This window comes from Triturus cristatus, chromosome 2_1, assembly GCF_964204655.1.
Source record: "Triturus cristatus chromosome 2_1, aTriCri1.1, whole genome shotgun sequence".
NCBI classification, from domain to species: Eukaryota; Metazoa; Chordata; class Amphibia; order Caudata; family Salamandridae; genus Triturus; species Triturus cristatus.
In genome coordinates, this window is record NC_140581.1 from 475,924,794 (window position 1) to 475,950,792 (window position 25,999).

The 25,999-nt window shown below is 49.6% G+C and overlaps 1 protein-coding gene across 5 annotated transcripts in view; it reads left to right on the forward strand.

The window, feature by feature from the left end:
• FAM169A (family with sequence similarity 169 member A) overlaps positions 1-25,999 on the forward strand; it is a 385,897-nt gene that overhangs the window by 93,746 nt on the left and 266,152 nt on the right. For all 5 annotated transcript variants that reach the window (XM_085632310.1, XM_085632313.1, XM_085632312.1 and 2 more), the window contains exon 2: positions 15,649-15,786. In XM_085632310.1, coding sequence (XP_085488436.1) covers positions 15,652-15,786 — 135 coding nt within the window. In that variant the 5' untranslated portion in view covers positions 15,649-15,651. The remainder of the gene's footprint in view (positions 1-15,648; positions 15,787-25,999) is intronic.

The following is a 25,999-nucleotide window of genomic DNA, read 5'->3' on the forward strand; positions in this document are numbered from 1 at the left end:
GTTAGATACAGTGATGTGTCCCCAGTACAGTACAAAGAGTAGTGCAAAGGTCCAATTTTAGGTAAACGCAAAAAAACCCACAACAAACCCCAGCAAGGCAAGAACATTGAAAGCCCATGGTGAAAGCCCCCAGGGGAGGCCGGACCCCACTCATCTACTAGTTACAAGACAGTGTACGGAGGAAGAAGGGGGACAGCAGAGGCCCAAAACGGTTCCTAAAGCCAAACTGTGCTGGAAAGAAGGTCAGGGGGAAAGCTGTTCCTCGGGAGGTTCCAGATCCGGGGCAAGACATATTCCCCCCCTGTATTGGTTCCACCGCCCCCAGATGGCATGCCACTTCCGGGGGCGACCTCTGGAGCAATAGACCGTCTTCTCCCTAAACATGCTCCAGTCCATGTTCTCTTTCCACGCGGTCAGTGTAGGGGGTCCCGAGGAGCCCCACAATCGCGCGATATCCCTTTTAGCGACCATGTTACCCAGAGTCACCCATTGGGTCTGCGCCTCATCGAGGTCAGTCGGCCCCCAGACGTTCAGGAGGCAGCACCGCGCCTCCGGCTGCACAGCAATGCCCGTCACCTCCCCCATAACTGCATGGACTCTCTTCCAGAACTCCACAATGACACCACATTCCCAAATGATGTGCAGGAAAGTACCCACCATACCACAACCCCTCCTGCACAGGCCGTCCTCCGAGAATCCCATGTGGACCAGCCTTGGCCCCGTCACATACACCCGGTGCAGTATTTTAAGCTGCACCAGCCTCAGACGCGACGGGATCGCAACCTCCTTAGGAGAAGAAACCGCTGACTGCCAGTCCTCATTATCCAACTCAAGGCCATCCCTAGTCCACTGTTCTCTCAGCCCCAAAAGCATGTCTGCCCGGACGTTAATCAATTTCTTATATATGAGCGAGATCGTGCTCTCGGGCATATGACCATCAAGGACCCGGTCCTCAAGGGGAGAGGACTCCGGCACCTTCTCACCCTCCACGAGGACTGATCGGAGGGCGTGGCGCAGCTGGATATACCTGAAATACTCGGAGGGCCCCAGCTCATACTCAGTCTGCAACTCCTCGAAGGACTTCACCCTCCCCTTATGCAGCACATCTCCCACCTTGGATATACCTATCAGGTCCCACTTATCAAAGCCCTTCGTATGCCAGAGCCTTCCCAATCTCTCCGATTCAAACAATGGGGTAGCGAGGGTGAGCCTATCCTTCCAGCCCAGCGAGTCAGTCGCCATCTTCCACACACGCACCGCCACACCTGTGGGCCCCGTGAGGGACGAGTCTAGGGACCGCGAATACAACGCCCTGTAGTAGTTGCCACCACGCAGCAACCACCTGTCCATGGCATACCCAGGGCTGAGGGCGGGGCCATAAAACCCATGGTTGATCGCACTCAGCTGCGTGGCCCAATAGTACCGTCGGATGTCTGGGAGCGCAATGCCCCCATCGTACCACGGGAGCGTCAACTTTGCAATAGCTATTCGCGGCCTCCCATCCCACAGCAACGTCCGTTGGAGGCCTTCGACCTCCCGAAAGTATTTGGCCGGTACCCAGTCCAAAGTGTTCTGGAGGGCGTAGAGGAAGCGGGGAAGAGAAATCATTTTGAACAGGGCCGCACGCCCAACAAGGGAGAGCGGCAGCCTCCGCCAACCTTCAACATCTCGCCTCAAGCGTGCCAGGGGGGGGCGCAGATTCTTCTCGTAGCGCACAGCAGGGTCCATGGATATAAAGATCCCCAAATACACGAAACCCTGCTGGGCGACCTGTATCGAACATGTTCTAGGGATCGGTGGGACCTCGCCACTAAGAACGTACAAGTACGATTTGCCCCAATTAATAACGAGCCCCGAGTTCCTACCGAACGATGCGAGTACGTCACAGACCACTATAAGTGACTTCTTAGGTGAGGCAAGATACAACAGGATATCATCGGCATAAAGCGAGATACGGTCCTCGTGATCAGGCGACCACCGAAGGCCCCGTATATCCGGGTGCCAACGTATCCACGCAGCCAGCGGCTCAAGGGCGAGGGCGAACAACAGAGGCGACAGGGGGCAACCCTGCCGAGTACCCCTACCAAGCCGAAACGGAGTAGATGCCCGACCATTCACCACAACATTCGCTAGCGGCCCCTCGTACAGCAACCTAACCCAACTCACGAATCCGCGACCAAAACCAAACTTGGCCAGCACGGCCCATAAGTATGCCCACTCCACCGTGTCAAAGGCCATCGTGGCATCAAGAGACGCCACAATAACCGGTTCACGCAGCGTGCCCGCCCTGGCGATGACGCCATGAAGACGCCTAAGGTTTAATGCTGTGTTTCGGTGCGGGATGAAGCCGGATTGATCCGGGTGGACCAAGTCGCCAAGTACCCTAATCAAACGGGTCGCCAGGAGTTTAGCCAGAATTTTCGGCTCAGCGTTGAGGAGTGAAATGGGCCGATAGGAGGCGCACCTATCTCGGGGTTTACCCTCTTTATGTATGACCACGATCGACGCTAGCCGCTGATCCAACGGAAGGATCCCATCCCCCCGCGCCTCCAAAAACATGGCGCGCAGGTGAGGGGCGACCCTATCCGGGAACAGCTTGTACAGATCGATCGGCAATCCGTTCGGTCCAGAGGCCTTACCCGAGTTTAACGCGCAAATAGCCCCCACCACCTCGTCAACCGTTATGTCACCATCCAAATCGTCCCTATCTATGTCAGAGAGGCAGGGCAACTCGATATCACGGAGGAGATCCGATGAGTCCTCGGGCGGCCTGTCCGACACAGAGGAATAAACCCTACGAAAATACTCCGCGAAACACTTCACAATCCCCTCAGGTTCCACAATCGCCTCTCCCCTCTCTCCCGTCAACTCTGGCACCACTCTATTGACCCGTTCTTTCCTGTCCAACCACGCCAGGAGTTTCCCTGCCTTATCACCAACATCATACAGGCGGCCCTGTTGTTCCCTACTGAGGGTCTTAGCGGCGTTCGTCACCAGGTCCCTATACTCCGTCTGCTTCAAGCAAAGCTCATGCAGTGAGGACTCTGTAACCCCCTCCTCCATAGCCCCCTCAAGGGCCGCGATCTCCTCCTCTACCTGCCGTACCTCGCCATCCCTCCGACTCTTGGCAGCCACCACCAGGGAGAGGGCTTCCCTCCGAAGCACGGTCTTAAAAGCTTCCCACAGCGACACCGCCGAGTCCACGGTTCCCAGATTGTCCTTGAAGTAATTATCTACCTTCTTTACCAGGGCGCTGCGCATTTTGGGGTCTCGGAAATACCATGGGTTGATGGGGGCCACCCTCCCTCCTCCCGCCCGACCTAGATCCAGCCGGATCCACACTGGCGAGTGGTCAGAGATACCGCGTGCCATGTGCCTCGCCTCGGATACCAACGAGGCATGTGCGGCAAGAGTGAGCAGGTAGTCAATCCTGGAGAGGCTACCATGCGCCCCGGAGTGGAACGTGTATTGACTCTGTGTGGGGTGCCGGAGCCTCCAGCAGTCTATCAGACCAAGCGTGTCTAGGAAATCTGGAAGCCATTTCTGAGCCCCCCCTGTGTCCCTGGGCGGGTATCTATCCAACAGTCCGGAGCCCACAGCGTTGAAATCCCCTCCCACTACCAGCATACCCCCCGGGAGAGTCAGCAAAGCCCTGCCCAGATCAGCAAATGTGGAGGCCTGCAGGGCCGGCGGGACATAAACCGAAACCAAAACCAAAGTCCTTCCTTCCCACCGCCCCGCCACCGCCACAAACCTCCCCCTATCGTCAACAATGGTGGAGTCCACCTCAAAAGGCAACGATGCTCTAACTAGGATGCCCACACCCCTGGACCCAGAAGAGAATCCCGAGTGTGCAATGAATTTATACCCCTTCCTATTCAGGGCATAGCACGTATTACCTATGAGATGCGTCTCCTGCAGCAGGGCAACATCTGGCATTGAGCGTTTCAAAAATTGCAAAACAATCCCCCTCTTGATGCGATCCCCCAAACCATTAACATTCCAGCTTATAACACTTAAGCCTCTACCCCCCATCCTCAAACGGAAAGAGGCCCACCCCACACCCGAGGAGCCACCATGGAACAGCCCTGAGGATAATCATCATGCCTTGCAAAAATAAACCCCCCAACAACAAACTCCAAATCCCCGAAACTCCCCCCACCCTGCACCCCTGCTGCAGCTTACAAAGCCCCCCCAACTTGCAGTGTGCCTGTCGCCCTACAAAACCAAAAGTCTACAAAAAGTACCCTAAGGGAGGAAAAGAGCACCCCTCGTCCTCCCGCAACCCTCCACAGTTACTGCAATCTGTTCAATTTCTCAAGTATAGTCAAATCAAGTCAGGCCGGCTCTGAGATATCAGCCCTGTCCATCCCGGCCACTGTCTCCATGCTCGGCTGTGTCGTCCCCCGTCCGTCGCCGGGGCAAAGCGTCCAGCCATTCGTCGGCCATAACAGGAGAGTCAAAAAAGAATGTCCGATCTTCGTGCACCACCCGTAGTCTGGCAGGGAAAAGCATGGCATACTTCAGATCCAGTTCCCGAAGCCTCCGCTTCACCCCCAGGAAGCTCTGTCTCTGTCTCTGCACCTGCTGGGTGAAGTCCGGATAAAAATTCACCGACGCATTCTGGAAAGGAACTGGGCCCGCCACCCTCGATGCTTGCAGGATAGCGTCCCGATCTCGAAAATGAAAGAGCCGGGCGACAATCGGCCGCGGCGGGGCACCCGCCTTGGGCCGCCCGCCCGGCACCCTATGGGCCCTTTCCACCGCAAAAAACTTTCCAAGGCCCCTAGGCTTCAGATGATTAAGGACCAAATCCTCAACAAGCAGGTCCGCCGAAGCCTCATTCGAGGACTCCGGGACCCCGATGACGCGCACGTTGTTGCGCCTGGCCCGGCTCTCGAAGTCCTCCAGCCGGCGGGCGACGAGGTCACTCTCGGCCCTCAGCTTACGGACCTCGGTCTGCAGTTCCGCAACATCATCAGTGAGGCCCGTGGTCTTGAGGTCCAGGTTCTTAACGCGTTCGTTCGTCTTGCCCAGGTCCGAGCGGATCAGATTGACATCCACCAGGATGGCATCCACCTTATGCGCCAGGGCCTCGAACTGTCTCCCCATCGAGGTCTGCATCCCGTCGAGCGCGCCCATGACATCCTGTAGGGAGAGCTCCGGTGTCACAGGCGAGTCCTCCTTCTGGGCATCCGGCGCCTGGCTCGATCCACTCGGTGATGCTTTCTGGAGAGCGTAGCGGTCCATGCTGTTGACTTGGGTATACGTTCCCCGCCTGGTAGACTTAGTCTTCAGCCGATCCCCTTCTGCTTTGCCCGACATAATGGACTCCAGGCAGTCCAGTGCAGTTAAGACTGTTCCCTCTCAGGGAGAGGAATAAGGAGTGAGCAGTTCTGCCTTATGCTGCCAGAGTAGCCCGCCGAGCGTCCTTGGGGTAATAAAGCCACCCAGAGCTCTCCAGTGTCCGGGCAGACAAAGGGAACGAAATCGAAAGTGAAAGAGCGGGGACCTCCGTCCGACAGTTCACACCTCGCCTGGCCGTTGTTGATCAACTAGGAGCCAGGCATCCTGCCAACTCTAGTCCCTGGCATCCCCGGGAGATAGGCCGCAATCTTCCGCCAGGCGTAAGTCCGGTTCCCGATGGGCGATCCGACCGCGGGTAGCATCAATCGCCTCCCTGACAACTCACCAACACGATGCCATGCATACCATCAGGATTAGAGACAGGATAGTCGACGGAGGGCGCGGGGGTCTCGGGAGCTCTAAGCTCACGTGGCCATCTTGGTCAAGCGCTAGGCTCCTCCATTTGCCACACTAATATTAATCTTCTGTGCATCTTCTGGAATAGCCACGTTCCCCATCTCTTATCGGCGCAGATGTCCTAAAAGGGGCACGCGCACACCACCTTTAAGAAAAGTCGTTTTATCCATGATCTACGTAGGGGGATGCGAAAAACAAAGTACACCCTTTTAAAACTCTGCGGCTTTACACATTAATATGCAACGAATCTTTACGTTTAATAAATAATGACGGATTGAAATGTGTGTGTTACTTGCTCCTGTCTGTATCTACTATTAGGACCTGTGAGGACTAGAAGTTCAGATGCCTTAATATGAAAAGCCATGGTTTCTTAAAAATATATACTTTCTTTCACATCATTATAATAAACAATTCAAGTAATTCGATGAAAACAGCCGAGCGGTTGCAGTATTCCGTTTGCCAGACACATTACACAATTTGCACAAATTGTATGCCGTCATGTAAATAAATATTCTGAATATGTTTGGGGCTGGGCATGAAGTGTTTACGATGGCACCATGTTTACTGAGGTAGCGTTCGATTACAATCGCAGGATAACAAACATGTCTGCGTACAGGCGAATTTTTTCATCGTCTTCTTTTGTTTTTATTCGGACATTCTTTTCCACTTCAATTTCCGTCCCGCTTGAGCGCCTTTGATGAGTTGGGTTGCTCAAGGCTACATCGGGTCTGCTCACTCGGCTGGAATACCTCCCAGCCAATCGGAGCACGGCCTCATAAAAATGTACGGCAGAGCACAAAACATGACAAGAATTTGACCTGACAGGTTTACATTCATGCGAGCCACGGAAGCTCACAGTAGATGAATTCAGAAAAGAGATGGGCTTTCTTTTGAGAATCCTAATTTCAGAGCTCACATACATGCACACACACGAGTACATACACATGCGTGAATACTCATGTCAGACACGTGTGCAGTTCGGTCATTTTTAAGTCATTTATCTTTGCAAAGGATGGAACGAACTTTAATTTTTATGGTGCTGGGAAAAAATGTATTTATTATGCTAGGCAGAACATTATTGCAACCAACTGCTGAGTGATGTAATGGCTTCTATAGCCCGCCGGGGAGGGCTACAAATCGGTTGGAAATTTTCACCCAATGAGGGAGAAATGTTTTTAGACGGTGAGATACTGAGCAGACGAAGAGATGACGTGAATAACTGGTTTATTTTAGAAATGATATTAGAAAAGGGGCAGCGACAGAGGCAGCCGCAGTTTCCACAGACCGTCCTTTTCTCCCCACTGCTTTCAGAGATCAGCATTCCCCAGCACAGTGGAGAATGGTACGGTGGCTAAGGCAGGACGTAACACACCTCCCCGCTTTCCCCAAAACTAACAAAAAGGCATGGATCAAGCAGAAAAAAGGAAAAAAAGGAAAATTAAACAGTTGCTACCAGCTAGCAGGACACCATGTGGCAAATTAGCGGGATTAAAAATCAAATCAGCATATAGTCCTTAAACTTGTATGGAACTCATCGGTCTCTCTTGCTCTGTGGATTACTTAGATTGCTTAGCACAGCTTCGGGGTACAAAGCGAGACGTGTTCGAAATATTGTCATCACATGCAGCTGTACCTGGATCCACTCCACCAACTCATTACAGCTAGTCATCTTCACCATACGCGCAGAGCTCCACCGCTGACCATCTGATAGTCTCACTACACTGCAGATTTCACTGGCCTCCTTTTCATTGTACGCCATTCGAAGGGAAGCCTTTCCTGCAAAAATATCATTTAGAATTGTAATCACCCTCTTGGTGCTTGTAGCTTCAACCACGTGAACAAGTTGTCTACTAGTACAGTGGCAAATTGCTGAATCACTGGAAGCATGTTGAAAGGCCTTAAAAATCTACTCCCACACTTTCCTGTATTCTCCCTGGACTTTCAACTTTAGTCATGGGCGGGGTTCTGCACTTAAGTCCCTTGTCATGTTGCAAATAGATCTCTGTCCATGTCTATCCATTGCTGGCCACCAATACAGTCCCCTTCGCCTCTTTTTATTGAGCATGGTACTGAGATGCCCTTCATCACTAACCTCCCAACCATGCTATTCCAGAGGGTACTTGATGGAACCAGCTTTGTCACATCTAAATAACAGATCACCCTCATCTGACAACTTTGACTGCACTTTACTATATGACTGCAACTCGAAGGATAAATTTGTCTCTCTTGGCCACCCTTTCACTGCTTACTCCTTCACCTTAGCCAGATCAAGCACGATGCTGAAATGTTGGTCTATAATTAGTCATAATGTTTAGCCCATTAAATTCCACACATTTTTTTCCATACTATATTGTTAAAGACCTCCTCCGCCCTCCCACTACTCACCCTTTCACGTGTGGTAAACCTGCGTAACCTCTGGTTGTTTCCAACCTTGGCAATGTATATATATTGTCTGCTTTAAATCCAAGACGGTTCCTTTCCCCTATGAAAAAAGGAAAAGGTGCATCACCATATCTCATGCGGATGTAGGTGAAGGGACTTCTCTGCAACAAAAAATCTTTTCCCAGAAAAGAAAAGAAAATACGTGAATATATGTGCTTCTGCACATTTCCTCCAGGGGCAGTCCAGTGATAGTACTCCATGCAAACAATTCAGTGAGTCAGCATTGTGGAAAGGGAGTACTCCTGGAACTCCATGATTCCGTTGGCTGCTATATCTTTCTTTATATTCCTTACGTTATGGATTTCTCCAGAAGCTAGACATGATCCAGAAACATCTTCTCCTGGCAGTAGCTTTCTAGTGAAGCCAGACGGTGCCACACAACTCACAGCGCCTGATATCCTGTCCCACAAGTGATATCACAGGTCTGTATTCGATGCAACTTGGCACACCAGTATCAGGACCTGTTTTTCCATGTATGCCTCACTTATGCAGGTTCAGAGCTCTCTTCCAATTTGTATTGAATTATTTTAATTTCTAACAATACTTGTTTAGCGGAGAAGCTCAAATGTCACCCAAGGGCTTTGGATCATATTAATGTTGTTGCAAACAGATGTCCATTTCCGTCCTTCACAACATGCATTTGAATCCTGGACCTGGTCTCAATCCCTTGATGTGGGATTCCTGTACCTCCAGGCAGCTGAAGGAATTCAGAAAGCGATTGGCCAAGTTGTTTCCAGCCAAGGCCCTTGAGAAGATCGTAAAAGGAGCTTTTTTCCTCCCTCAAATATGTTTCTTGGGAAAGAGTGGCCCTTCAAAGGGTCCTCTCATTAGTGATACAAGAAATATCACAAGAAATAGAAGTTCTCTTACTTCTCGTGTGGTTAATGTTTCCATCCTCATGATCATACAGGGAGTCAGTGGCACTGTTCTTCGATGCTAGCTTCTTGCTTTTATTCCTCAGAGCCAAATTCCATGTTGAAGAAGCTTTGCATAGAGTTTTTCATTCTGTTTGCTGATCTGTCTCAGGTTGTAACATACAGCAAGGTGATGGATGGAATGCTTGAATTAATTTCAGCCACTGGCAGTCACTCAGGCTACAAAAAAAAAAATCCCAGTCCATCGTTTTTCGCCCAACATGCCATCACAGTTTTGACCCAGGCATATGCAACTCAGTCTTGACCCTGTTCCTCATGGGAACAGTCCAGCTCGAACTGCCAGGCCAGGTCCTCCCTAAACCTGAACACAAGCAACTCAGGACCGGTTTTGCATTTGCTATGGGCTCTTTAGCTGTGTATAGCTTGGCTCCAAGTGGCTTAATAGCCCGGGACCCACATCTGGGCATACCCGGCGCACTTAGAGCTTCAAATGCAAAAATAACAAGGTGACGGATGAAATGCTTGAATTTATCTCTGATTTGCATATAGCTGGGTCCAAACTGAGATGGCATGGTGTGCAAAATAATGATGGATTGGGACCTGTCCCAAGTAATTAACAGTGACTGAGATTAATTCAAGAATTCCATCCATCACTTTTTTGTATACTAGTTTGTCTCCCTAAGTATGCCCAGATGGGGGTCCCGTGCACCCTATGTCACTGGAACCAAGCTGCAACCAGCTGAGGAGCCCATAGCTAGGGCAAAACAGGCCTGGTTTGGTAGTTTGGGCTAGACTGTTCTAATTAGAGCAGTGTCAAGACTGATTTGCATATAACTGGGTCCATTCTGAGATGGCGTGGTGTGCTAAATAACGATGTGCTGGGATGCGGCTCGAGTAATTGCCAGTTACTGAGATTAATTCAAGTGTTCCATCTGTTACTGTTTTGTATACTACAGTCTGTCTCAGGTGTGGCATTGTAGCAGACCTTGTTGGACCTTTTGTGCTGCCCCTCTTCGATCATGGCCTCTGCCAGTTCCCATGGGCAGCTGACTCTTCAGGACCATTTATACCGATGGCTCAACTTTGTGCCTCCACATGCTCTGACCTGAAAGCTGCTTCTAAGGAAGCCACCTCTTTTCCCAAAAATCCCTTTGGCCTGGCATTAACGCTACTTTTGATATTGTCTCCGGCGAAGCTGTTCGAGCCACGTTTGGGGCTGTCTTAGCCCTCAAAAACAGAGGTGATCCTTTTAGTGGCTAAGGAAACGTTCAAAGCATCCTTGGAAGACGAGCCCCTTAGCGACCTTCTGCCCAGAGTCAAGAGATGTTCATGCATGAAAGCACTCTTGGGCTCAGAATTGGATGCGCTTGATCTGCCACACTTGGTGTTCTGGTTCATGAAAGGATGATTAGGAGACAGCTTGTAGGAAGGTGGAATCTGACTATATGGTTGCCCCCACTTTTTTCCTGGTGTTTTGCTGGTTTATGACTTAGTTGGACTGGGACCCTGCTATTCAGGGCTCCAGTCTATCTGCTTTCTCTGTAAAATGGTTTCCATGTACATTAGGTACATTTCTAATTGGATTCTGGAGTGCCTTATAAGCCCCTCGTATATGGTATACTATGTACCTAGGGCATAGGTACCTCAGAGGCCTACCAGGGGTTGAAGCATGTATTATGCCACCCCTGGGAAGCACTCCAAAATGACACAACAGGTCGGCTACTGCAGCCTGGGTAAGGTGGTGCTTGCACCCCTTACAGTGGTATAGGCTACCTATATCACTACCATTGCACACACATATAAAACCTATAAGTCACTCCTATGACAGGCCTTAACAATCCTGAAGGCAGAGTGCTTAGTTTCTTTGTGAGAGGGTGTCCCTGCATGAGCAGAGCCCCTCTGCAGCGTTGGGAGTACCTCCTCTGATGCTGTTTGTGGTGAAGCCTGACCATATACTCTTAAGTGCATTTTAACCTTGCGGTAAATGCTAACTTTGGGATGGCTGCACGGAAATATTTTGTGTTCGGTGTCAAATGCTTTGGAATACTACCCCCCGCCAGTTCTGGCGGCGGGGGTAGCATTCCACCCTTCTAGAGGGAGAGACATGTTCACACTGGTCTAACCCGGTAGGACTTTCTACAGCCCCGGCATCACAAAATGGATGCCTCTGCCACAGACAAGGGTCTGGCCTCCTGCTGCTGACCGAAACTCCGGCAGGGGAGGCCTGGACAATAGATTTCCTGTCCCAGGGAGGTGTAACAGCCTCCTCAGACAGACAGATGTGTATTGGGGCTGGGCGGGAGCACTCTCTGGTGCTATGAAGTCCTGCACTTGGGGCACACTTGGTGTCCCTGTGCATAGTCCATTTCAAACTGGTTGCAGGGGCTACCTGCCCCTGCTCTGGCGCGAAACTGGACAAAGGAAATGGGTGTAACCACTCCTCTTTCCAAACCCTCCCATAGGTGGGTCCCTAGAGTATGTCCAACCCCCAAACTTGGTATAAGTATGGGAACCCAGTCCTTGCGACTTTGGATTACCCTGGACGAAACTCTGCAACATATATCCTGGACCTTCGACGTTCTACTTTGCTTAGAAGACTGAAGAAATCTCCCTTGGAGTCAAGGAGTGAGTTCCCTGCTTGGCAGGCACCAAAGAAGCAACTGACCGGTCTGCATCGCTGAAGCTCCCGCCGGACGCCGAAGTCTTTGCATCACCAGAGGTGGATTTCCAGACTTCCCCGAGGCTACCCTGAGTCCACAGCAAAGCTGAGGCCCGTGGCTATCGTGGGTGACGTGGAACCGTGACCCCTGGACACCGTGAACGTTTGCAGCAACATCATCTTCCTGGTCTTCCTCGAAGTTTTGCTTTGGGCTCAGAGTAGCCCCAGCCTTGAGCATCTCCTGCACCGAAGATTTCTGGCCTCCACTCCACGAGTGACCCGTGGGCCAGTTTCCAGTGCGACCGCTCGAGGTTCCTTCGCGATCGCTAGCCCGTTGGCTAGTAGGTCCCCACGAAGGCAACTCCTCTTTTGATTAGGCTTTCCTGGTTGCTCCAGACGTGCCCTGACTTACCCTCGCTGGGTGAGTCCCCCAGACCTTGCTGGTCCGCACCGCCATCCTTTCTCTGATTCCAAGTGACTTGCCGTTGCCAAGGCTTGTTGGGTCCAATCTGGTCGCCGACACCGCAGCACTCGACAGACTTCGTGGGAAAGCTCGAATCCAGCTCCTGGTCGTCATCGGCGCCTCCTGGACCTCGTGGCTGAAGAGTCAAGACACCCGTCAACTCACCTGAAGCACCCAACATCTGTGGGCATTGGTCAATCGTGCCCTTGGTCACTGGTAAGTGACCCAGACTCTGTCCCCTCTGCTTTCAGGTTCCTTCCATCCTAGATCTAGGCTTGGATTGCTTCGGACACTTCTCCTCTTCACGGCAGCAGCACTTCTTTGCCAACTTCCATTGAAATCGACGACACGACCCGACACCAAAAGACACCTATGCACCCGGCTTCTCTGGGTGAGGTAACACGAGTACTCCGGTGCTCCCGTGGGTGCTAGCCCTAGAAATTCCTAAGTCCAAAAGGGATTGGTCCTGACTCGATTCTAAGTGTCCCTAATCTTTAAATTTTCAACCACAACATTGCCCATAGAAGCTAACGGGAACCCGCGGTTGTGTTTACACACTGCACACGGCCCCCGTGGATCCCCTGTGTCACTACCTTGGTTGGTTCCTTGGGGTCCCAGCGATTCTACAGGCTATAGGCCTTGTGTCTAGTTCAGTCGTGGTTCTTATACCACTTTATTGGTATATGGTTTGGTACGCCCCTAGGGCCCAAACGTGTATTTGTGCTATTACTGTTGATTGCTAACTTGTAAATTAAGTACTTCGAACTCCAGTCTCATAAAGAGACTAGAGGGGTGTGTTTTATCTTAAATACATATATTTTAAATGTATACCTGGTGTAGTTGTCCTTTCATTTGATCATTCAAGAGATTATAGACTGGTAAAACAAGCTGCTTTACATTCCTTCAAGACTTAGCCTCAAGGCTGCTCTCCATAGCTACCACTAGGATAGCTTTCAATAAAGGTTGTCTTTAACCTATTCACCATAAGGGGTTGTTTGGACTGATACAAGGTGCCCACTAGAACTAGTGAGCAGCATATATCAGGTCAACTTCTAACACAGCTTACCTCCTGCCCCTTACAGCAATGCTGGCTTAATGAGATCTTCAACATACCCGTGATGCTTAAACATCCCCTGAATGGGGATATTGCCCACCTTTAAATATCTATCTTCCGTGGCTCTGGCGCAGCCCTTCACTGAGGTCCTTGCTGACGGCGCTGCTTGCTGTGTGCTCGGCGGTCAGAGGAGGACTGCCGGACACGACAGGCCGGCATTGTCGGGCCCAAAGTTCTTGTCAGATTACCTTGCTCCGGAAACCCTCGTGGTTTACGCATCTCCAGTGAAGCTTAACTCCTAACTGCTTTTCTGCTGCACATCTGGACGGCAAGTCAAAGTGCCTTGACCCCATGGGGTGTAAACTATTTGCCCTAGCTACCTGGCTAATGCCACACGCCTCCTTGGGTGGTCTGCCCATACCTGGTGGGAAATGACGAAGCTGGCTACGATTAGCCTGTGTCAGGGTGTGAAGGGCCCCTTGGAGTATGTACTGGACTCGAGTGATACTCTGGCGGGCTCCCTGGCACCAGCAGTGCGCATGCTCAGGCCTTTTGGCTTAAGAGCTCGGATATAATGAAGTTGGGAAAGATGAACGGAGTGATACACAACTGCATGCTCTAGAAACCAAAGCAAGACTAGAAGCACAGAAAGGACTATTTCAGCCATGAGCTGCAGCACACACAGTCAGGCCTGTAAATCACTTACAGGTGCACCTGTAAGTGATTTACAGGCCTGACGGTGTGAGCGCCCCATTCTGCTGTTTTTAGTATACAATATACTGTTGTGCCTTTACTAACTAAACCTGGGCTATTCTAACCTTAAGTTGCACCGTCTTTAATTTAAAGAGAGCGTGGTGAATTTCTTTGTAAAAGGAGAACATATTCTCAGCTGTTAGTGTTTTCTAGTGTATGCTAATAGTCTGTCAGGTGCAGTTATTTTGTGATACAGGGGTATTTGTTTACGTTTTACAATCACAAGGAAGACCGTGGATTGTCTGTCACTGCCAGCACGCATTCTGTTTCTCGTCGATATATATGCAAATTGTAAACTCAGTTTATATTTAAATTACAAAACAAATAGTAGGTGTTTATTTTGCTTATTTATTTAAAAGTTTTATTCAGTGCAGCTGTACTACTGCATGACTTCGGGCCCCATTCGTAGAGCTCAGTTTAACTTCAAATACTTAACACAATGCAAAATACGAAATACAAGTGAGTTGATGAAATATGTTTCATATCTCGGCTGTTAAGAAAAGCAAACCTGAGTCATTAAATGTGTCTCTGTACAGCTGGATTAGGGTGAGAAGATGCATTAATTGGAAAATAGGCCGAAAAGGTGAGTTTGCCTGTGTCTTGGAAATGGGCGAAGCATGGGCTTGTTTTTTTTCTATCTGGTTGATCCGAGCAATAGTCGTTATCGCAGAAATAGGGTGAAACGCATTGTGGAGAAAAGGGGCAACCAGAAGCCTTCTGTGCCCAAAAGATTAGGGTCAAATATGTTTCTCTCTAGGAGGGGTTTGAAAAAATTCTGTTTTGGAGGATTTACTTTTAGAAAGTTTTATGACACCCAAGCTTTGAATTTCTCTTGACAAGACTTCAGTGTGAAACTGTCTTCAGTGGTAGAGGATTTCAGGTGGATTTCAGGTGTCATCGTGTATCGGTGGACAGAATCTCGCTTATGCTTAAAGACTAACTTCAGTTCCTAAACACACCTAGTGTAGACGCTGAGCATAGCAAGAGCTAAGAGCGCTGTCTGGGGAACACCACAATCCACTTAAAGTGTGTGGGAGATGAACCACCCCAGTGTCACCACATGATGATGGTTGGTGACCAGCTCTTGACCTGATTGTGAAAGCCCACGCAATGGACCGCCAGCCTCACTTCACTTTCTAGCATCACGGCATCATGATGAACCTATGTACTCATGGAACTGTTCTTTACATTTAAAATATGTGTATATTGCAAAACAGCTAGGAGCGCTGTAGTAAGTAGGGGGCAGTGATTCATTCCAAATCCCTTACAAACAGAGCGTTAGGATAGGGAAGATCTCTTCATTGTATGGTCTCCGGCGTAGGAGATGGTTAGAAGTGTTTGCACAACTGCATACAATTTCTGTTTGGGGCCCATGAAATCCAACATAATTTTTTTTTTAAATGCTTCAAAAAGGCGTTTTGTTTGACTACTAGCCCTGAATGCAAACGCCACAGAATTTGGCCAATGAACATGAAACGGTAGCGTGAGAATGTCATTCAAGAGCCTCTTCATGGAAGTGGACATGAGAAGTATTGAAGTGCAGGCATGCATTCTAAAGGAATGCAAACATGACCCTGCGTTGTAGCACGCAATGTGTTCACCTGACTAATAACAGCTGTATATTTGGCATTTCTTTTAGGAGATGTCCTTCCCGGTTGACATACTGGATGACTGCAGCCATGACGATCTGGAGAGCTCTGCTGAAGATTACCTGTCTGACCTCCGCTGTGGAGACCCTGGGAATCCAGAGATATTTTCGACTCCTGGAAAAAGTGATGTAAGATGCACATTATTTTCTAAAAGCTCTAGTCTGTATTAGAAGTTATTTTTGTAGAGTCTCCTTCAAACAGCACTGTCTTTAAATAGTAAAACAGTAAAAGGGCGTTACCGGGCTCTCCCAAGCTACAGAGCGAGAGACACCGGGCAAAAGAAAACTAGAATGTGATGGGGACAGACAAACCAGGAGTGCAGCGTAGGTAGGGTAGGGACAGGGGCAGCAGAGACATAATACGTCCAAAATAAGGGCAGTGTAGGGACGAATGAACACCAACAATAATCATGTAACAGAACTCTTGGGTACATCTTTGTTTAGGCGTGTCAACATGTTATGGAGTAGGGACAACAGGGGAACAGGTGGCAAGCAAGAAAGAACAGAAGCGGATTGGGGACATCTGGACACAAACAAGAATCAAACTGGCAATACCTATACAGAAGTTGCATTGATTCCTCCATATTCATGACTTTTAGGCATTTGTTGAATGAAAAGATACACAGTTGCAGGTAAGGATGATAACTTAACCTTTATTGAAGTATCTTCATATAGGACTGGCAGGGAAGCAGGCAAACAGCAACTGAACTCAGTCGTTTCAAAGATTAACAACCCCACCTACATCACAAAGCCCCAACATTCAAACAATCCACAGTCCACGCGCCCCTTATAATTCCAATTGAGAACACAACATATCTCCCCCTTATATGTATAAACTAAACAAAAAATATATATGAATGAAGTATACATCCTAGTGATAAGCAATTTTTCAAAACCTAAATGTCCACTAACTAGAATCATCTAACCTAAATGATATGGAAAATTCCACATTGTAGCACATACAGGTGCCATATGTGTGAGAAGTTGGCCTGATGTATGATGTCACTAGTTATAGTGTACACCTTATATCAGTCCAAATACCCTTATGGTGATTGGTTGTAAAGTCAACCTTATAGACCAGCTATCCTAGTGGTAGCATGGACAAGAGCAGTCTTAGGCTAAACTCTGAATGGCATGTGAAGCCAGCTGTGATACCATATATAATCCCTTGAATACCAAATGAAAGGACACCACAACAGATATATATATAAAATAAAGTGTATTTATTCTAAGCAAACCCTCAGCACTCTTTATGAGTTTAGAGGTAAGTACAACACAGTCTTATTAATGCATACAGTAAGTCACACAGGTAAGTAATACAGTTAGGCCCTAGGGGCCACGCAAACCATATACTAAATAAGTGGTATAAGAACCACTGTCACGGAAATAGAATAGGCCTAGGCCTAGGGAATCGCTGGGGCTACACTACACTAGCGTTAGTTAGGGAGTGGGAGGCCCACGGGATTCGTGTGCAGAGTGGAAACACTCACGCGTAATGCGTAAAAGTCAATAGCAATGTTACAGTTTAGAAATAGATAGATTTAGGACACTTCCGGAGTAGCTAGGAAGTTGAGACTTGAAAACTAGACACTAGGATAGTCACTATCCTGATGAGCACCGGAGTACCCAAGTTACCTAGCCCACAGGCTGCGGGTGCATAGGGGTGAAGATGCGTCGTTTTCGTCGTCGACTCCTATGGATGCCTGAAGAAAGATGCTGACAGGCAGTCAGTGAAGAGTGTCCGGTGGATCCCAAGGCTGGGATCAAGAAGAGAAGAAACCTGCAAGCAGAGGGGACAGAGTCAAGGTCACTAGCCAGTGACCACGTGGAACCAGGAAGGAACCAGGCGATGTCGTGAAGAGTTGCAGGTGAAGGTGAAGCTTGTCGCTGCAGCCAGGAGGACCAGGAAGCGTCGAGGACGACCAGGACCAGGAGGCGAGCTGTCCCACGAAGGCTCTTGCTGTCGGCGGCGTCGAAGTTGGACTAGGACTCACCAAGCCTTGGCAAGCGGAACCCACGAAGAACAAGGGACTTGCTTCTGGTGCAGACCAGGAAGGTCTGGGGTGCTTCTTCTTTGCAGAGAAGCGGGAGCCAGTCTGGAGGAGCCAAACCAGCGCAGAAGATTTCAGGGAGCGTCGTCACAGAGGCCACTAGCCAGCGGGCAAGCAACCGGACAGACGCGGCAAGCAGGAAAATGCTGAAGGGCCCCACGCAGGACTCGTGGAGTGTGGGGGGCTGGTCTTCGGTGCAGATGGTGCTTGGGGTTGGGGCTTCTCAATCCCCGGTGCACAACTTCGAGGGTACCTCAGAAGCTGCGCTGTAAGTTACTAGCCACTTTTCCCAGGTAGCCGGTCCCACGTCGCTCGTCGCCTCCACGGATCTCAGCTCTGCTGCAGATGTGGATGAGGGTCGGAGAAGTCTGGAAATCAAGGCTCTGGTCGGGCTCTGCAGTCGGTTCCTCGTCGAACGTTTCACAAAGCAAAGGGTAGTCACTTGATGGTGCCTGTTTGCACAGGGTAGCCACTCCTTGGCTACAAGGGAGATTCTTCAGTCTTCTTCTTTCGTCGAATGTCGAAGGTCCAGAGTTTCTGTTCAGTTTTGCAGGTTCAGGATAATCTAAAGTCTTGAGGCCCAACTCCCACTCTTATACTAATCTGGGGGGCTGGGATACCTGCTAGGTCACGCCTTATGGGTGGGACCTGGGAGGGGGTGGTTACACCCACTTCCCTTTGTCCAGTTTCGCGCCAGAGCTGGGGCTGGAGTGCCCCAGCGCCGGTTTGAACTGGACTATGCAAGGAACACCTTGTGTGCCCCAGGCATGTCTCATTCCTTTCAGCCCACCCTGCCCCAATACACTAAAGGCTGTCTGGGGAGGTGCTAGCACCTCCCCAAGCAGGAAACCTATTGTCCAGGCCTCCCTGGCTGGGATCACTCCCAGCTGCAGGAGGTCAGACTTGTGTCGTGGCAGCAGCATCCATTTTGTGATGCTGAGGCTTTGGTCAGAGGCTAACAGTTGAAGTATGATTTTAACATGTCTTTCCCTCTAGAAGGGGGGAATAATATTCTCATGTCCAGAAATGGCATGGGGGTATTATTCCCGAGTGTTAGACACCTTACACGACATGTTTTGATAAAGCCAAACCATAGTTACCATAACCGTCTAAGATTATAAGGCACTTTAAGAGTATATGGTAGGCTATATCATAGAACAGCTATAAGGACATGGTTCCGAAAGCTGCAGACAGGCTCAGCTCATGCTAGAGCACCATCTCACATGTTACCAAGCACTCTGCCTCCAGGATTGTCAAGGCCTGCCATAGGAGTGACTGATAGGTACACATGTGTCTATATGTTAGTTAGGTATAGGAATACTACACCTAAGCAAGGGGTGATTACACGACCTTGCCCCAGCTGAGTGATCAGCCAGTTGTGTCAAAATGGAAGGCCAGGCCAGGGGTGGCACAATACATGCTGCAGCCCCTGGTAGGCCTAGGGTACACCTATGCCCTGGGTACCTAGGGTACACTGTACAGGGGCCAATAAGGTGATCCTATCCAAATGGGTTATGCACCTAAAGTACATAGTAGTAATTTAGAGAGAGAACAGCAGGGCTGTGGGTCTGATTAGCAGGCCCACAGCCACATCTAAGTCGAAAACCAGTAAAGCAAAAGCAAAAAGTGGGGGTGAACATAGAAAGCAGACCCTACTCTCCTACACAACCCCCCCCCCCCCCAAACTTAGGGACATTAAACTAACCTTGACCAGTTGAGTCTTCATGTTCTAAGTGGAAATATCTGGAGAGTCCATCTGCATTGGCATGGTCAGTCCCAGGTCTATGTTCCACTGTGAAGTCCATCCCCTGTAGGGAAATGGACCACCTAAGAAGTTTGGGATTTTCACCCTTCATCTGATTTAGCCACAAGAGGGGCTTATGGTCTGTCTGAATCTTGAAGTGAGTGCCAAACAAGTATGGCCTCAGCTTCTTCAGGGCCCAAACCACAGCAAAGGCCTCCCTCTCAATAGCTGACCAACGTTTCTCTCTAGGGGTCAGCCTTCTACTTATAAAAGCAATGGGCTGGTCTTGACCATCTACATTCAGTTGTGAAAGAACAGCTCCCACACCTAACTCAGAAGCATCTGTCTGGACAATGAACTCTTTGGAGTAGTCTGGACTTTTCAGAATAGGTGCACTGCACATGGCCTGCTTCAGGTCATCAAATGCTTTTTGACAGCTTGCTGTCCACTGAACTTTCTTTGGCATCTTCTTGGAGGTCAAGTCATTAAGTGGTGTCACTATGGACCCATAGTTCTTAACAAACTTTCTGTAGTACCCAGACAGGCCCAAGAAAGCTCTGACCTGAGTCTGGGTAGTTGGAGGAGCCCAGTCCTTTATGGTCTGGATCTTGCTCTCCAGTGGTTGAACCTGACCCCCACCAACTAGGTGGCCCAGGTATACAACCTTGCTCTGCCCTATCTGGCACTTAGTGGCCTTGATAGTGAGGCCTGCCTTTTGCAGGGCCTCTAAAACATTCCTCAGGTGGACCAGGTGATCCTCCCAGGTGGAGCTAAAGACAGCAATATCATCAAGATAAGCTGCACAATAATCATCCAACCCAGTAAGGACTTGATTCACCAGCCTTTGGAAAGTGGCAGGTGCATTCTTCAAACCAAAGGGCATTACCACAAATTGATAATGTCCTCCTGGGGTCGAGAAAGCAGTTTTGGCCTTTGCACTCTCAGCTAGTCTGATTTGCCAGTAGCCTGCTGTTAGGTCAAATGTGCTCAAAAACTTAGCAGCTGCCAGTCTGTCAATGAGCTCATCTGCCCTAGGTATTGGGTGGGCATCTGTCCTAGTGACAGCATTGAGACCTCTGTAATCCACGCAAAACCTCATCTCTCTCTTACCATCTTGGGTGTGAGGTTTTGGCACAAGGACTACAGGACTAGCCCAAGGGCTCTCTGAAGGTTCAATGACTCCCAGCTCCAACATCTTTTGTACCTCAACTTTTATGCAGTCCCTGACATGGTCAGGTTGCCTGTAGATTTTACTCTTCACAGGCAGACTGTCACCAGTGTCCACCTCATGGGTGCACCAGTTTGTCTGACTTGGGGTCAGAGAGAACATATGTCTGTAGGCCTGCAGAACTTGTCTGCAGTCCTGTTGCTGATGGACAGTGAGGCTGTCAGAAAAGACCACACCATCAACTGAGCCATCATCAGGGTTCTGAGTCAACAGGTCTGGGAGAGGGTCACTCTCTTCCTCCTGCCCCTCATCTGTAGCCATGAGTAGCCCCATGTCTGCCCTGTCAACATATGCCTTCAATCTGTTGACATGAAGCACCCTGTGGGGGCTTCTGGGAGTCCCAAGGTCCACCAAGTAGGTGACTTCTCCCTTTTTCTCAACAATAGTGTGGGGTCCAGACCATTTGTCTTGGAGTGCTGCTGGGGCCACTGGCTCCAACACCCACACTTTCTGCCCTGGCTGGTAAACAGTCAGTACAGCCTTTTGGTCATGCCAAGCTTTTTGGAGTTCTTGGCTTGCCTCAAGGTTTTTAGAAGCCTTCTTCATATACTCTGCCATCCTGGAGCGGAGACCAAGTACATAATCCACTATGTCTAGTTTGGGTTGTCTGAGAGGTCTCTCCCATCCTTCCTTCACCAAACACAGGGGTCCTCTTACAGGATGCCCAAACAAAAGCTCAAAAGGGCTGTAGCCAACCCCCTTTTGTGGGACCTCTCTGTAAGCAAACAGAAGGCAGGGTAAAAGGATGTCCCATTTTCGCCTAAGCTTGTCTGGTAATCCTTTTATCATTCCCTTTAGGGTCTTGTTGAATCTCTCAACAAGCCCATTGCACTGTGGGTGATAGGGTGTGGTGAACTTATAGTTAACACCACACTCCTTCCACATTGCAGTCAAGTATCCTGACATAAAGTTGGCACCTCTGTCAGAAATGACCTCCTTTGGAAAGCCCACTCTGGAGAATACTCCAAGCAGGGCCCTTGCCACAACAGGAGCTGTTGTGGTCCTCAGGGGAATTGCCTCTGGGTACCTGGTGGCATGGTCCACTATCACCAGTATAAATCTGTGCCCAGATGCTGTTTGTGGGTCCATTGGTCCTACAATATCTATGCCCACTCTTTCAAAGGGGACCCCCACCACAGGTAGTGGTATGAGGGGGGCCTTTGTGGTGCCACCTGATTTGCCACTGGCTTGGCAGGTGACACAGGAGCGACAAAACTCCTTAGTATCTTCTGACATATGGGGCCAGTGAAAGTGAGGGACAAGCCTGTCCCAAGTCTTGTTCTGGCCTAAATGTCCTGCAAGGGGAATATCATGGGCCAAGGTTAGAAGGAAGCCTCTGAACTTCAGTGGTATGACCAACCTCCTGGATGCACCAGGCTTGGGGTCTCTAGCCTCTGAGTACAGTAGCCCTTCATCCCAATACACTCTATGGGTACCTTGAGCATTCCCTGCAGCCTCAGCAGCAGCCAGCTGTCTGAGGGGTTCAAGAGAGGGGCAGTCTAATTGAGCCTGCCTCAGATCTGCCCTTGAAGGTCCCCCTGTCCCAAGAAACTCAACCTGATCAGGTTCAAGTTCTTCTAGGACGGTTCCTTCAGGGCTCTCAGAATCATCCTCCTGGGAGGGCTGATCCACCACCTGAGGCAGGGGGGAAGGCACAGCCTTAACCCTACTGCTCTTTCTCTTGGATTGTGACTGGTCCATAGTTTCAGGATCCAGCACTTGTTCAGTGTTGCACTTTTTGGCCTGTGACCTGGTCACAGCAAGGACATGTGCATCTATCCCCAGCATTTCTGCATGGGTCCTATACTCCACTTCAGACCAAACTGAAGTTTCAAGATCATTGCCCAGTAAACACTCTACAGGAAGGTCTGAACTAACAACAACTTTCTTGAGGCCAGTTACCCCTCCCCAGGAGAAGTTAACAATAGCCACACTATGGGAGGTAGTGGCATTGCTAGCGTTGGTCACTAGGTAATTCTCACCTAGTATGATCTGTCCAGGGTCCACAAAAGCAGGTGTCACCATTGTGACACTAGCCCCAGTGTCCCTGTAGGCCTGAGCCATTCTTTGGTTGATAAAAGGTGTCTGTCTGTACTTGCCCAGGTTACTGGGGCCTACAGTAGAGGACAAAGCTAAGTCCCCATCACAGATCAGGACAGCCTGAGTAGGTACTCTGACTAGGCCAGAATCCTCCTCAGTTCCCAGGGTTAACCCTACTACACCCTTTTGCTGGGAACCACCACTTACAGCTGAACTAGGGGGTACAGTTGCCTTAGGGGCAATGGTGGCTGGGGGCTTATCCTTTTTGGTGCACTCACTAAACCAATGTGAGGTAGACTTACAATAGTTGCACCATGGTTTCTTTTGGCCTTCTTTCTTCTTATCCTTTTTGGAACCACCCTCCCCCTGAGCCTTTTGGGGGCCTGGTGAAGACTTCTGGTCTTTTTGTTTCTGCTCATTACCCTTCTGGTCTGCCTTTTTCTGATCACCGCCCTGGTTCTGGTTTTTCTGCTTAACTCTAGTCCTGACCCATCTATCTGCCTTCTTTCCCAATTCTTGGGGAGAAGTCAGATCAGAATCAATCAGGTGTTGATGCAATAGCTGGTTTTGACAGTTGTTAAGTATTTGTTCTCTCATGATCAAATTATACAATCCTGTATAGTCCTTAACCTTACTTCCCAATAGCCAGCCTTCCAGAGCCTTAGTGGCACAATCTACAAAGTCAGTCCAGTCCTGAGTCTGTGTCTTCTGGGTATCCCTGAACAACAACCTGTATTGTTCAGTGGTTAGGCCAAACCCATCAATCAGAGCACTCTTCAGGACAGTGTAATTATCTGCATCCTCATCACTAACTGTGAGGAGCTTGTCTCTTCCTTTCTCAGAGAAGGAGAGCCACAAGATAGCTGCCCACTGACTTTGGGGTACCTGCTGTACTTTGCAAGCTCTCTCCAAAGCAGTTATCCATTTGTGGATGTCATCCCCACACTTGTAGGGAGGGACAATCTTGCTCAGGTTTCTATTATCATAGTGCCTGTCTCTATCTTTAGGAATGTTGCTGCCACCAGTGGGTTCTAACCCACTTAACTTTTGTTCTCTAGCCAGAGCAAGCTTTTCTTTGGCAAGGGCAAGTTCTTCCCTCCGAATCCTCAGATTAGCCTCCCTCATTCTGGCTGCATGCTCCTTTCTCTCAGGTGAAGTCATTCCCCTGTGAGAGGAAGCATTAGAGATGTTAGAGACATGGGAGTGGATGGATTCCCCTGAAGGGGATCTGTCCTTCCTGTTTCTCTGTGAATGTCTACTTGTGGGTCTGTATGGGGGGACCCCATGCAAACTCCCATGTAAACTTAAGTTAGCCTGGCTAAGTCTCCTTACTTGGCTCTGGCTGTCTACCTCCCCATCTGAAGCCCCATCTGACTCCTCTGTGGTGGGTAGACCCTCCTCTGTGCCTAGGGCACCTTCCTGTGATGCCCTCTGAGCATCATACTCCTCTAGGAGTTGTCTTAACTGAAGGAGGGTAGGGTTTGCACCCTGTTTTATTCCTCTGGAGGTACACAATTGTCTCATCTCCTGGAATGTTAAGGTATCATACCTAGAGGGGGTCTTCTGCAGACCTGCCCCTCCTGAGAGAGCATCTACTTGATCTCCTCCCAGAGGCATGATCTAGTGAGGGTGTGGTGTGTGCACCTACCTACACTAGTTGTATCTACTAAACCTTTCTAGTAGTTGTAGTCAGGGTGTGTTATTCCCTTCAACCTACAACTACAAAGTCCAGTAGGACTTAAGTATAATAATCTATGTTATATGTACCTAGACAATATCTGTGTGATCTTTCAATTTAGTATCTCAAGATTACAATGGTATTACAACAGCAAGCTCAGATCCCACCGCTGCCACCAATGTGAGAAGTTGGCCTGATGTATGATGTCACTAGTTATAGTGTACACCTTATATCAGTCCAAATACCCTTATGGTGATTGGTTGTAAAGTCAACCTTATAGACCAGCTATCCTAGTGGTAGCATGGACAAGAGCAGTCTTAGGCTAAACTCTGAATGGCATGTGAAGCCAGCTGTGATACCATATATAATCCCTTGAATACCAAATGAAAGGACATCACAACAGATATATATATAAAATAAAGTGTATTTATTCTAAGCAAACCCTCAGCACTCTTTATGAGTTTAGAGGTAAGTACAACACAGTCTTATTAATGCATACAGTAAGTCACACAGGTAAGTAATACAGTTAGGCCCTAGGGGCCACGCAAACCATATACTAAATAAGTGGTATAAGAACCACTGTCACGGAAATAGAATAGGCCTAGGCCTAGGGAATCGCTGGGGCTACACTACACTAGCGTTAGTTAGGGAGTGGGAGGCCCACGGGATTCGTGTGCAGAGTGGAAACACTCACGCGTAATGCGTAAAAGTCAATAGCAATGTTACAGTTTAGAAATAGATAGATTTAGGACACTTCCGGAGTAGCTAGGAAGTTGAGACTTGAAAACTAGACACTAGGATAGTCACTATCCTGATGAGCACCGGAGTACCCAAGTTACCTAGCCCACAGGCTGCGGGTGCATAGGGGTGAAGATGCGTCGTTTTCGTCGTCGACTCCTATGGATGCCTGAAGAAAGATGCTGACAGGCAGTCAGTGAAGAGTGTCCGGTGGATCCCAAGGCTGGGATCAAGAAGAGAAGAAACCTGCAAGCAGAGGGGACAGAGTCAAGGTCACTAGCCAGTGACCACGTGGAACCAGGAAGGAACCAGGCGATGTCGTGAAGAGTTGCAGGTGAAGGTGAAGCTTGTCGCTGCAGCCAGGAGGACCAGGAAGCGTCGAGGACGACCAGGACCAGGAGGCGAGCTGTCCCACAAAGGCTCTTGCTGTCGGCGGCGTCGAAGTTGGACTAGGACTCACCAAGCCTTGGCAAGCGGAACCCACGAAGAACAAGGGACTTGCTTCTGGTGCAGACCAGGAAGGTCTGGGGTGCTTCTTCTTTGCAGAGAAGCGGGAGCCAGTCTGGAGGAGCCAAACCAGCGCAGAAGATTTCAGGGAGCGTCGTCACAGAGGCCACTAGCCAGCGGGCAAGCAACCGGACAGACGCGGCAAGCAGGAAAATGCTGAAGGGCCCCACGCAGGACTCGTGGAGTGTGGGGGGCTGGTCTTCGGTGCAGATGGTGCTTGGGGTTGGGGCTTCTCAATCCCCGGTGCACAACTTCGAGGGTACCTCAGAAGCTGCGCTGTAAGTTACTAGCCACTTTTCCCAGGTAGCCGGTCCTACGTCGCTCGTCGCCTCCACGGATCTCAGCTCTGCTGCAGA